The 13,651-nt window shown below is 35.1% G+C and overlaps 3 protein-coding genes across 4 annotated transcripts; all 3 read right to left on the bottom strand.

Moving 5' to 3' along the window:
- On the bottom strand, window positions 1-1,383 carry LOC125865441 (TPR repeat-containing thioredoxin TTL1-like). Its single transcript, XM_049545638.1, has 5 exons — window positions 1,169-1,383; window positions 760-1,093; window positions 493-676; window positions 312-418; window positions 1-162 (listed from the first exon to the last, which is right to left on the bottom strand). Exons 1-5 carry the CDS (start codon window positions 1,381-1,383, stop codon window positions 1-3), a joined length of 1,002 nt encoding a protein of 333 aa, XP_049401595.1.
- Window positions 1,384-2,050: 667 nt separating this feature from the next.
- On the bottom strand, window positions 2,051-3,385 carry LOC125866113 (trihelix transcription factor ASIL1-like). Its single transcript, XM_049546410.1, has one exon. The coding sequence runs from the start codon at window positions 3,340-3,342 to the stop codon at window positions 2,362-2,364; it is 981 nt and encodes a 326-aa protein (XP_049402367.1). The 5' UTR covers window positions 3,343-3,385; the 3' UTR covers window positions 2,051-2,361.
- Window positions 3,386-7,403: 4,018 nt separating this feature from the next.
- LOC125866111 (probable beta-1,3-galactosyltransferase 14) lies at window positions 7,404-12,996 on the bottom strand. 2 transcript variants are annotated; one of them, XR_007446462.1, is made up of 8 exons: window positions 12,379-12,996; window positions 10,710-10,862; window positions 10,554-10,636; window positions 10,335-10,434; window positions 9,396-9,509; window positions 8,490-8,632; window positions 7,580-7,743; window positions 7,404-7,547 (listed from the first exon to the last, which is right to left on the bottom strand). XR_007446462.1 is itself a non-coding variant. In XM_049546406.1 (7 exons), the coding sequence occupies exons 1-7, from the start codon at window positions 12,741-12,743 to the stop codon at window positions 7,655-7,657; spliced, it is 1,047 nt and encodes a 348-aa protein (XP_049402363.1). In that variant the 5' UTR covers window positions 12,744-12,996; the 3' UTR covers window positions 7,407-7,654. The 2 variants fall into 2 exon arrangements, 1 of the variants encoding a protein (XP_049402363.1); XM_049546406.1 differs by having other exon boundaries at window positions 7,407-7,743.
- Between the last annotated feature and the right edge of the window lie 655 nt (window positions 12,997-13,651).

Here is a 13,651-nt window from a genome sequence, read left to right as displayed (position 1 = left end):
CTAGATGGGATCGATGAGGGTGTCCTTAATCAACAACTCCAACTCACGTGAAGTTGCAGTACCCTTATCCATCACACGACTGCCATCCTTGTAAAGATTAAACTTAGGTACTGCTGTAATGTTCTCTGCTGCAGCGATTGCTGGGCTTTGTTCCACGTCCACCTTCAGTATAGAAAACAAAAGACCAAATATAAATTACTATGAGTTTTCTTCATTCCCCTGTTGTGCATTGTAAGAAATATAATAGCAGCTTAGAGTCTAGGTGTTCCCATCTGCCTGAAAAGCACGACGTGTTGCCTATGATTGTTTACCTTGAGAAAAATTACTGAACGATATTTGACGCTCAAGGTATCCATGACTGAGGACATCCATATGCATTCTGGGTTGGATAATTCATTAAAATAGACCACAGATTCACCTACAGTTTCCAACAGTAATTGTTGAGTTATATAGTAAATGATATAACATACTGACTGATGCAGGAAAGCCTACCAGATGCAATCACAGCCTGGAACTTCTCAACATCTGAAACCAACTCCACCTTGCCATCACCTTCTCTGTGTGACTTCTTTAATTCAACTCGGGCATGGGATAAATTTTCAGCAACCTCTTCGTTATTTGGAAGTTCCTGCCACAGAATCTCATAATCTCTCACAGCATCAGCCCATCTTTCCAGCTATAATGCATTGCATACGATCAAATTTATGATTTTTGCAGCAATTATCAAGAAAAAGTAAAAAGAACCAATTTATGTCACACCTTGATATTTGAGGCAGCTTTTAGGTAAAGAGCTTTAGTATATTGTGGCCGGAAAAGGAGAGCACGGTTGCTATCAGCCAGAGATTTTTCCCACTCTCCAAGTTGAAAGCAGCAATTTGCTCTATTGTAGTAGAGAACTGAATTTGAAGAATCAAGCAAGAGCCCTTCCCCATAAGCATTACAAGCTTGTGCATATCTTTTAGAATGAAAATGCTCGTTGCCAAGAGTACGAGCTTTACCCACCAGCCTCATGTTTTTGCGTTTACCAGTAACTTCAGCACTTTGATGATCAATTCGTGCAGCTCTTTCAATGGCAGTACGCGCATCATCAAACCTGCAGATATTCATGATCATAATATGGCTGAACCTCCTTTATTTCTATATTACAACCTATATATGCAATACTCACTTTCCAAGAATGCTGTCAATCTGAGCTTGGACAAAGAATATGTATGCTTCAGAGAGCATTCCAAAAAATTTTGACTGGCGTGCTGAGGATGGCTCATGCATCCTAGCTATATAAATCGACGTTTCAGCATCCGTTAATTGGTGTAACTTCAAATGAGCTTCCGCTTGACATGCAAATAGCTGTGAATTCAATATCAGCACTTNATTCCAACTCATTAAAATCTGGTGTATGCTTCATTCTGCTCAACTTTGACAAGGTCGCACGATTCTTCGTTTTTCACGTAGTCTTTACACTTTGAACATAATCTAAGCGTCACCAAAAGATGTTAAAGATGAGGTACTACTATCCTCCCAAGAAAGCTGCACGAAAACGGAAGATAAAGAAACCACCTATACCATATCAAGGAAATGAAAATGAGTGCCTGCAGATTTGACAGTAAGAACAACAATGAATGTAGGAACAAGCAAATTCTCATAACCTGCAACAGTTCTACTATACTATCAAATCCCTTCCTGTAAAGTTATGGCATCTGGATTGTAAATAGAAGTGACCACAATGCAATCATATTGATATAGGGTACCAAGAACCAACAACAACATACCCAAAGGCTGTTTCCGATAGACCCTCGGCTCAAGAAAAGCAAAATCACATCATTTATGAAAACATAAGCACTAACAATAGCAGGAGGGTACCAAGAGCCAAACTTTTACAAAATATATACAAAATACATTTCACTTACAGCTTGATCATTGGTTGTGGGATCATACAAACAAGTATATAGTTTTCACAGCAGATGCCAATTGAAAAGCATGAATCATTAGAACATAAGAAGGAAGAAAGCAGCCATAAGTTAACAACCGAAAGAAAGATCTATCTTATTGCATTGTTGATGTTGAACAACCAACCAAGAGTAGTCTGAATTTGTTTGGTTAGCTCAAATCCAGCACAGAATAAATTTACATTTCTACCAAGACAAGTGACAGAAATGCTAATTATTCCTAACAATAATTAAGAAACAAATGTTAGAAGAATGAAAATGCCCCATAAATAAGAACATCCCACTATGCTTAACACTTGAAAATCGAAGCCATTTTCTTGGAAACAAAATTTAAAAAAGGTGTAAACTTGATGAAACCTCGAGTTCTTTTAGCATCAACCACTTCTTTCCATACCAAGAAATGTTGCAAAGGAGATCAAAATTCATGAGAAACCTTCACTTTCTTATGCGATCCAACGACACTATTGATAGTATCAATTAGATTCCTCTGTGTCTCGAGAATCATTTCCATTCTCCTTTTCTCCATTTCCATCCTAAACCTCTCTGTCTCCTTCATCATCTCAATCTTTTTACTCTCCATTCTCATAAACCTCTCGGCAAATCCCCTTATCTCTGCAGCTAATTCACTCCCTCCAACGCTTCCTTCTCCATCCTCGTCGTCTTCCTCTTCATCCACCTCTTCCTCAACATCATCATCATCATCGTTATTAATACCTACATTCTCGAAATACCCTTTTCTTTTCTCATTCATTGAATTCCTCATCCCTCTCATTGGGTCAAAGTTTCGATCTTTCACCATCCTATTCACATTTCTATTATCAGCAACAATATTAACACCCATCATACCCATTTCACCACGAACAATATGATTAATACTTTTACACTTATTTTTCCTCAAATCCATAAAACTAACATCAACCTCATCACTATCAGTATCATAATACCTCTGATCAGACGTAGAATTCGAATTCTGGCATTTCACCATTGCAACAGGATGAGCAGCAATTGGTAAAGGCCCACGTTCCATACGGTCCATTAGATCAAAGTACTGCCAGGAATTCGGGTAGGGTTTGAGTCTCTCGGCCCGATAACGTTTCCGGAGCTTCTCGATCTTGTGACGGCATTGGGTGGCGGATTTCGACGGCTCATCGAAGCCGCAACGAGCTGCGACTGTAATGGCGACTTCTTCCCATTGGCTAGCTTTGAGCTGACCCTTTTTGAGAGAGTACCATTTTTCCTGATAAGCTTGGATTAAATTGAAAGTTTCTTGATGGGTCCATGGTATAGGTTGAGTTTTCTTCTGGGGTGATGGGATTGGAGGGTTTGGGGAGATTTGGGGTTGATTTGATTCAGGAGGTGGGAGGAGGAGGGGTGGGGGAGATGAAGGAGTAGCCATGGATATTGATTGATGTTTGAGGAATTGAGTAGATATTGTGCTTTTCAAGTTTTGGGTATTGGAAAAATTAGGTTTTTTGGGTGGTGGATTTATGTGGTAGGCGGTGGCAGAGGTGATGGCGGTGGTGGGGTGGTTGTTGGTAGTTGGTGGTGGGTGGTGCAGCCATTTGGAATGGGCCGGAAGCCTAGAAGCACACAATAGTACAAGATTGGTGGTTCCTTACGGCCCATAGTAGTTGGGCCTGGGGTATGCAGGATTATTTTGCGAAATTAAAAGGATAACTTATAAAATTTTCACTAATTTATGAGCTAATTAAATACAAACTAGTTTGTAATATTACGAATTTAATAAGATTTTGTGAGTTTAGATACATGCATTTCTGAATCCATGAGTAAAAATTAGGTGTGATTTGTTCTAGATACACGATATCCAAGTTGATTCAATACATAGGCAAATCTCATTTTTCTCCCTTGCCTCCATCCCATCTCGCTCGCCACTCTCATATATTGCCTGCGTATCTGGTATCCTAGATATATGCGAATCACACCAGATATATGTGTCTAGTGTGATTCACATTAATCTAAGATACATAGACAAATCTTGCTCGTCAATATTCTAATACTACTTCAAACAATTTTTAATGGTTAGGTTGAACACAAAACTTTCGAAAATCAATATACTCACTGTGTCTGCTTCTCCAATCAAGATCAACAAAATTAATAGTGTTATTTTTACGTGTCGTTGTGCTAACTTTTCCTAGCTGAAAAAAGAAGAAGAAATATTTAAAATTCACAATATTCATGAACCTATTGTTCTATTTTCTTGCTTTGTGCTGTGACTCTTTGGGAAAATTAGTAGAAATTTATTTATGTAATTTCACATTGTATATATACAATCAAACATACATATGCATACAGTGATTATGAAAAATACACATATGACATTTATAAAAGAATAATTATTTTACAAGTGAAATACAGTTATAAACATAATGCTGTAGAAAATAATATGTCTATAAAAAGTGGAAAGTGAATAAAATAAGTTAACAAGTAGGTGAACTTATGTGCTTCAAATAGCACCTCACTCAACAACCAGACCAAAATTTTCCGAGTCTGTTGAGCACTCATTGATTTGATTGTAGGTCTTTCTTTTTATATTTTCTCCTCTTCAGTGAATACCTTTTAGACTATGATGCTGGTTATAAAGTCAGTTCACATACTAGTTAATTATATGATGGATTACCATAGTTCAATTGATTGATTATTTAATAAAAGAAACATTGAAAACATTCTTGAACTTAGCATAAATTATTAGTTTCATCCTCAAGTTATTGACAGTCTTAAAAACATTCATCTGCTTGACTAATTAAACTTAAATACACTTCCATCTGTCACGTGACATAACAAATGGTCTCAAACTCTTGTAGGAGCATGTGATTCTTAATAGAACCGAAGGGTGTATTTGACTCATATTGCAAAATTGATGGTGTATTTAAACTCAATTAATCAAGTAAATAAGTATTTTTAAGGCATCAATAATTTGAAGATGAAATTATTAATTCACACAAAAATTAGAGTTATTTTTCGTACTTATCTAATTATTTGAATGTTCGATTCTCCGCATTGTAAAAATAAACACAAGTATTGTATCTACCTAACTTCCCATCTTGTTTGGTTTGACAAGTGATGGTCCAACTATATCATCCATCATCAAGATCTCACCAAACCCCCTTATGGGTTTTTTGCTCTTTATTTATTAACTCAACAACCCCTTCCTGCCATTCCACACATCTGTACAATTTACAAACAACAATCAACACACTCCCTCTTCAAGCCTTTCTATATAGGGTCTTGAAGAGCCAAAATCAATATCTGATTAGTCTTTCTGTATTCTAACAAAATAGAATTTGTCTATAAATGGGTAAAGTCTTCAATTTAGCTGAGGTCTCCCAGCACAACAATGCCAAGGATTGTTGGCTCATTATTAGTGGCAAGGTATAAAATTTTCTATCTCATTTGTGCTAATTAAAGCTTTCTTCTTTTGATGTTATTTTAAGTGGGTAGCTACAATTTGTGGTTTTTATTGTGAGATCTGTGAAAAGATCCAATCTTTATCTCTACTTTGTAAAAAAGATTCAATCTTTATTGGAGTACTTATGTGTTGTATTTTTATTATTATTTTATTTCTTTTTTGGTTTTCCATCCGGTATCCAATGCACCACATTGGATTTTAGACTAAATCTTGGATCACCCACTGCTAGGCCCATTTGGGATGATTCAAACTGGCCAAATCCATCGGTAGCCCCCTAAATTTGGCACAAAATTTCACTTAGACACCTCAACTAGCTAATGTTCATTTTAGACACTTCAGGTAAGATCCCGCTGTGTCATTTTGATACTTTTCGCTGACATGACATGGTAAGTGTAATGCACCCAAAATCAGCGCGTGAAGGGGCTCTTTTCAGGCCAAAAAAATAATATTTAAAAGGTCAAAACTATTCTTCTTCCTCATTCTCTCCTCCACCACACACCATCCATTCACCATCACTGCCACCATCGCTATTAATACAATTAAATTAAATTTTTAATTTTTTCAGTTCCGAAAATCACCACAACCATCGTCATCTTCTCATTCTTATTCTTTAGATCCAACAATTACAACTTTTATTGCAATCTTTCAAGTTCAGTGCTACACACCATTGTACATCTATCACACCCATCAAGTTCATATATGCAGATATTCATTCTAAACGGGAGGGACTACAACATACAAATAATACATAGCATTCGTATATGTGCTCCTTTTATAGTTTTATTCCTTTTGGAGGCATTGTAATATTAGATACACAATTAAAAAGCATGAAATTGATAACATACAAATTAAATCTAAAAAAAAATGGAAATCTGAATTTAATAAAAACCCAAAAAAAAAAAAGCAAAAGAAGAAATTAGGGGTAAAGAGGAGGCGCCGGAAAGGTTTGGAAGAATGAGGAAGAAGGGGTGGGATAGTTTGGTGGGGTTTTAGAAACTAAATGCTTTTATTTACTATTATTTTTGGCTGAAAATTAATTTTTCCTTATAATGTATTTTTAAAGTATTATTTAGTACTTAAATATCACGTGTCTTTCCTTAATTAGCCATTATATTATATTATTCGCGAGTGTGTTACACGCACAATGTAATTTTAGTGGATTGTCAAAAAAGTGTCAAACTGACACAATGGGATCCTACATGAGGTGTCTAAAATGAACATCGTCCAGTTGAAGTGTCTAAGTGAAACTTCGTGCTAACTTTAGGGGGCCACCGATAGGTTTGGCCAATTATAAAACATCGATAACTCCATGAAATATTACTATTAGTTAATTTTATTTAAATATTTAAATTACAATATATAATTTTAATTGATTATGTGAATATATAATTAGTATTTTCCATATGCAAGGGATAATTGTCCTCTTCCTCCTTCTTTAAAATTCAACGTACCAAAGAGTGAATTATTTTGAGTGAAGTATATATCAAAAGACTCGAAACATCGAAAGGATTTCATATCTAAAATGGGACTGTTTAGAGAAGATTTTGAGTTGAGCGGGATTGAATAGTCAGTGTATACTTTGTGTATAGTTAAGCTCTATTCAGTCTTTTTTTAGTGTATCCTGATATATAGTCAATGTATTGCTCAGTATATAAGTAAGCTATATTTAACTTTTTGATTGTATTATAATGTATACTCAGTATATACTTTTTGTGACTTTTCACACTATTTTGAATGTAAATAAAAGCATAGTTATATTTGTTGTAAACTAATTACTTTATTGTATATATTTGAAAAAGAGATAATATTCAGGTGAGGAGCTAACAAAAAGAATTGTAGTTCACCCATTTGTGGGCGAACTACCATTAACATTTGTATAATATTTGTTTGGATGAATTTGGAGTTAACAACAGGAACTACGACGTTAAAAGATGGTATATTTGTTGTAAATTAATTACTTTATTATATATATTTGAAAAAACTAAAAGAAATCACATAATTAAGACAGACAATTTCATCTCACAAACGAAACTCAAGACAGTTGCAAATTGAAAAATCTCCTTTACTATCAAAGTTCCGATCGTTTTGTGCAACAATGGTACAACAACAACAATCTATGTCTCAATCCCGAGCAAGTTGAATTCGGCTATATGAATCATCTATCAGTATCCATGTCACTCCATTTGAGTTTTGTGCAACATCAATGGAAAACAAATATTATATTTCTTATATCTATATATCTCGTGAATGACTGGCTGTGACTTCCAGTTGATCAAGACCATCAATCATCTTCTGATGGTAGAGTTGGACTCTTTGAGCAGACATCGTTTGCATGGAGTTCCAACATTTTCTTCTCCGGATTACACAGACCTAGAGTATAAAATGAATAAAATGCGGGTATTAGATAGTTGAAAAGAACCAAGGAGAAATATTGTCAGTGTCTGAAATCTTATCAAACAGTTTTCAATGGCATCTAGCTGGTTCAATGGAGAGTTAATCGCACTTGATACCAACTATGCTACCTTGTTGATTAGCCGTACTAAACGAATTTGGAGCATCTCAGATGATTCATAGAATTTAGGGATGAGACACATGCAAGCAAAATACAGAGATCAATGATGAAAAGTGTGAAAATGCATTAACAAATAACTAGGCAGTGTATTTGTTAGGCTTGGAACATAATCACATCATAAAATTGTTACCCTTACCATCACTAATATATTTCATAAGCTAATAATAAAAAAGGGCAGCCAGGTGCATTAAGCTCCCGCTATGCACGGGGTCTGGGGAAGGCCAGACCACAAGGGTCAATAGTTCACAGTCTTACCCTGCATTTCTGCAAGAGGCTATTTCCACAGCACGAAGACTCCTCTTCAACTTCACCATAAGCTAATAATACATGTTGGATTATTTTTTTTATAGCAATATGTGCAATGAACCACGTGTAGGAATACACAAAGTCAAGACAATTTTTCATCTGCAGTGCTGAAAGTTCAGATTTCATCATCCAGGATGCAACAAAAGCAAAAACACTATTTTCTATTTCGTCAACACAAATTTACACACCATGAGAGCACCTTTGAGTGTTGCTCTTAATGAAAAACTGAGGGACAGACCTGAACACTTTGGAATATCCCACACAGCAATAGATGATTCTGTACACTCTGGTTCACATAGTTGCTTATTATTCTCATGATTGACATTCATCGCAAGCATCCAGGCTCCAATGGTAACATCCTCATTGCTAAACATTCGGAAACTGAGAATTCACGAAAAAGAGAGAACTAATGAGCTATCACTCCTATGACTTTAAAAGAACAGACACAAAAGGTTCAATAAAATAAAGAAAATGAATCCCAGAAACATAGTGATGTGAAACGAATTTTAACGACTGTAATGTGAAAGGATATGGCCAGCTTTTTACCATAAAGATCTTGTGTTTAGTCTAGACTTTTAATCTTCCAAATACCAATAGATGTAATCAACTTGAAGAATTATAAGAGCAATTTCTTGTTGCTGAAATGTACTGAAAAATGTCTATCCATGATAATTCTAGTTTTACAGAAAAATCATCTCATCATGTCAAAGAAGTTGCCAACACATCCTCTTTTTTCCTTATATTTTAACAATGATTGACTTCCAATTAGTAACCTTGGCTTAGATGAAACAAGCTACTCCATTAGTCACATCATTTAAAATTTTGTATACTCAGACCGTTGCCTTATGGTCAGAAAGAATTCTAACTACAGCAACTTGAAGTTTCATGTTACCTGCACGGCGAGCTAATTTCGAGACCTACTTACTCAACAAGGACAGAAAATAATAACCATTACTCAAGTTGGAGAAAAACAGAAGCAGCATAACATGAATAGTTAGCAGATGTTCTTGAATTAAGTCTTACCATCATTCACAACAAACACTTCCACCTAACTGTTATAGACGATACGCACTTTGTAGGGTGACAAAAAAATCACTTCAGAACAGATGAGAGACATAAATATTTAATAAAAGCACACACTTGCCTGTTGTTTCTCAGGGCAACCAAACTTGCAACAACATCAGCAGAAAGAGCATAAATAGGACCATAAGCATGCAGAAAATACTCCTTCCCCAGAATAGATGAAAGTGGTTCATACCTGTAGCAGTTGAACTGATTCAATGAGACAATACTGAAGATAAGAACAACAATAATCCTGTAATTGAAAGCACAATTTTTCTTCACATTTAGTCATTGGTATGTATTTATCTACATCTTCTTTTCCTAAACATTATCACAACCTTCATGGAATATATAAACAAGCATAAGCTGCTAATGATCATTTCTTTTGGTTGGTTGCTAATGACCATTGTGTTCTCAAAATAAATAAATAAGACGGCAAGACACATAATTATACAAATACAATGTATTGCCGTGTTATTATTATGTATTACTTAATTTCCACCATAAAATCTGTGCCTTGCTTTCGTTTTCTTTTTCTGTTTTGGTTCTCCTCCAATTTAGCACATATTGATCTTCTCATTTTTGATGACCGAGAAATCTCTCTCAGTCAAATCTGTTGGACCAACCGCAACATTTGAAACTTGTAATGGGTCCACCTCCCTACTCTTCTCCGCTTAACTAACAGGCTTAGTTAGCATGGCGTAGGGCTCGAACCTGTGACCTACATCACAAGTTCCTCAACCTTTGCCACTTGAACTAAGCCTGGGGACATTTAGCACATTTTGATATTTCACTCTTTTTATCCCTAGAAATATAGAGAGTAAGTTGCAATCTTAATGACATCCAGTATGAATCAGTTCTATAAAAATATCATATTTGAACCCCTATCTTAGTAGTCCTGCCAAGTAAAATTTAGGATAATCAACTTGGAATGCTTTTCACACATTAGAAAATAAACTTGAAAAAATTATGTTGCCAATTATATAAGTATATAGGAAACTCCTATCAGAATCAGACTAACCATTTGAGCTTGGGGTCAGTGAAAACTGGACCCTTTTTCATACATCCAAGGTATGTTTGTGAGTGAGACCGCTCTTTGGCCAAGAGTAATGAAAGGCGATCTGTTTATGGAATATCAAAGCAACATGAGATCATAAAAAGTTACAGTAGCATAGGAATCATAACAGAATACCTCAATTAAAGAACAATAAGAATAACAAATTATCAGAATTCTAGCTACCTGGCCGTAAATATATGTCATCATCAGCTTTAACATAGAACTCGGAATCATAAAGTGCATAGGCAGCCTTGAAAAAGGCTAATCTGTAAAAGCATCTTGGTGTAAGTGTAGATCACAAACAGAAGAAACTAATGAATAATAAATGTCAGAACTAACGTTTTGTATGGGAGCTTACTGTACTCTTCTTCAATGTCCAATAGTACAAAATCATCATATTCTGCTACCTCTTTCTTAAGTGCTGACATCTTGGATTTATCACTTGTTCTACCAATAACAAATCTAAAAGCCAAGCCAGTGGCTTCTTCTAACCTGCAACATTCATTCAGCTGGTTCAGCAAAATTCACAAATCTAGGGTAGTACAACTACACATAAAAGTAATTTGCAGGCCAATACGCATGGTTATTGCAAAAACAAGTGAACCTTTAAAAAAAAACTACAGCGGAAGAGCTACAAGTTTAAGTTGTTAGTTAAAAAAACGACAACTTCTGCTTAAGAAGTGCCTGAATGATTAACTGTCTTCCAGCCAGTAAGTTCTTCCGTTCTCCTTTGTCTTAAACTTAACGACTCTGCAGTAAGCATTTAGTCACATTCCATTCTATTCCATTTTCATGTGCTTTATATAAGCTAATAATCTACAACATATTGGCCAATTTCCAGTAAGTTCTTGCTGGTCAAGTTTCAGGACACAGTCAAATCAAGCAAGCATGTGACAAATGATTCGGAGAACATGAAATTAATAATTTTTTTAATCAAATTTATGGAAACCACACCCATATTGGGTGTCTTTCCACGATACCATATTAGTGGTGAGAACATGAAATTATTCGAAATAGATCTTCATTATGGTTAGGAAGACAACAAACAACACATTAAGTAGTCCCACCACATCATCCAAAAACAGTTTAAGATGTACTTTTCATTTTATAACAACAATAATAACCCATATACTGCAAATACTACTACTGCAACTTCGTCCCTAAAGCTACATTAACTCAAAGACCTGACTTTTTGTTCTCAAAAATAAATTGAAGCTCGTTTTCACTTTCAAAACTGAAGTTGTAAACTCTATCAATCAGTCAATCAACTACACCTCAATTCAAACTAGTTGGGATTGGCATATATGAATCAATTCTGCTCAACTAGGATCCAAGTGCAATTTAAGATCTGAAACTAAAATCTTCCCATTTGTCCAACCCCGTAGAATTAGTCTAGGTGTGCACAAATTGGTCCAAATACCACAGTTATCAATAAAAATGAACTGAAACTTAAATCTTACACACTATCAACCCACATTCTGTAAATATTCCTACTTCAACTTCGTCCCCTAAAGCTACGTAAACTCAAAGAACCTGCCTTTTTGTATTAGAAAAGAAAACGAAGCTAGTTTTCCCTTTCAAAACTAAAGCTGGAGTAGAGAGAGTTAAAATCTATCAATCAGTCAAAAATCAACTACACCTCAATCCAAATTAGTTGGGCCTGGCATATGTGAATCAATTCTCTTCTATTAGGATCCAAGAGAAATTTAAGATCTCGCCTCTCTATCCCGCCAAAGTAGAGACAAGGTCTAGTACATTCCTACCCTCCCCTGACCCTACTTGTGGGATTACACGGGATATATTGTTGTTGTCCAGCAATGTATGATCTGAAACTAAAATCTTTCCATCTGTCCAACCCTATAGAATTAGTCTAGGTGCGCGCAAGCTAGTCTAGATACCACGGCTATCAAGGAAAAATGATCTGAAACTTAAATCACAATATCCTCAACAGAGATAAAAGAGTATGAATAAAAGAGTATTTACATATAGATAGAAAAAAAAGGTATACTTTTGAAGCCCATTGTGATCAGATGGAAACCAAGTCCGGCGCAACGATCTCCGGCGAGCAACCGATCCAAACCCAGTCTGAATTCCAACAAAACCCATTACTTTATGCCTCTTATACCCTCCACCAGTAACCCCAATTCCATTTTCTTCTCTACTCATCACATTTCTATCCCAAGCAACAGTAACAGATCTGGGTTCAGCATATTTACAGCTGTTTCCTAAACCCCTCCTCGAAATCGCAATAACCCCAAAAACAAAGCCAGCAAAACCGATTAGAAAACATAGAATCAAGATTGTCGATCTACGGGAATGGTAATAGTACGAATAGGATGATCTAGCAGTGAAAATTTTTGGGTTTGAAGGCATTTCTACGCAAATGGGGTTGTTGAAAATCTGAAAAAAAATCGAATTTGGGGTTCTAACCAGTGTAGTTAAGATTCAAGAATCGGATTACAGAAACTGATTGTTGCAGATTTCTACTAAATTCAACTGAATACTCATCAAAATGTATACTGAGCTGACAGTTTGTTGGAATGGTTGTTACTTGTAACCTCTAGTGTTAGTTGGAGGTTACAAAAGCATAAGCAAGTTTCATTTCTATCACCCAATATATTTAGTTATTATATTTTCGAGAACTTGCTCTTATCATTCTAGATCCGCCTCTAAATTTTTGAAGAATATAAACTTTATTGTATAGAGTTAACGATAGAGTAGTATTTATTGATGAGGTTCGAGGTGGAGTTAAAATGAGATTGAAAGTTTGAAAACAAATTTTGGAGTCAAAAAGATTTTAAGATGAGTAGGATTAAAATTAAATATTTAGAATGCAAGTTCAATTAGGGGGTGGACATTTGGTATTCGGTGATACCGTATTGATGTTATAGCCAATTGTATTACAAAGTTAATATTATTTCTCCAATCATTTCTAAATTTTTTTTAATATATAGATACGATATAATAGAAGATCAATAAATAAGAAGATACTAAAAAAAACAAATTGATACAACTAAAAGACATATGTACTTGGATTGTTCATGCTTATTCTTTAACTTTCTCTTTGGACTTGTAATAGATATATTGATATATAACCTTCATTAAGTAAATAATTTGATATTCGGGAAATATCAAATAATTTGGTACTAATATTTCATACCAAACCCGTTCTCAAATACCATAATTCTAAAATTTTATTTTCGAATACCATATCAAATACCGAATTATCGAAAACCAAATTAGTTCCTCATTTCTTCAACATATGTAACTTTTAGACTTGT

This window comes from Solanum stenotomum, chromosome 5 (genome assembly GCF_019186545.1).
Source record: "Solanum stenotomum isolate F172 chromosome 5, ASM1918654v1, whole genome shotgun sequence".
Lineage (NCBI taxonomy): Eukaryota > Viridiplantae > Streptophyta > Magnoliopsida > Solanales > Solanaceae > Solanum > Solanum stenotomum.
Note: the sequence above shows the minus strand (reverse complement) of the source record. Positions and strands in the feature narration are given on the sequence as shown.

Excerpts from the sequence above, each read along its gene's own strand:
- LOC125866113 (XM_049546410.1), bottom strand. The coding sequence starts at position 3,342 with ATGGCTACTCCTTCATCTCCCCCACCCCTCCTCCTCCCACCTCCTGAA.
- LOC125866111 (XM_049546406.1), bottom strand. The coding sequence starts at position 12,743 with ATGCCTTCAAACCCAAAAATTTTCACTGCTAGATCATCCTATTCGTAC. Across the intron at positions 10,637-10,709 it reads AGTAAGCTCCCATACAAAAC|ATTAGCCTTTTTCAAGGCTG; the intron begins GTTAGTTCTGAC and ends ATGCTTTTACAG. Across the intron at positions 8,633-9,395 it reads GTTGCCCTGAGAAACAACAG|TTTCCGAATGTTTAGCAATG; the intron begins GCAAGTGTGTGC and ends GTGAATTCTCAG.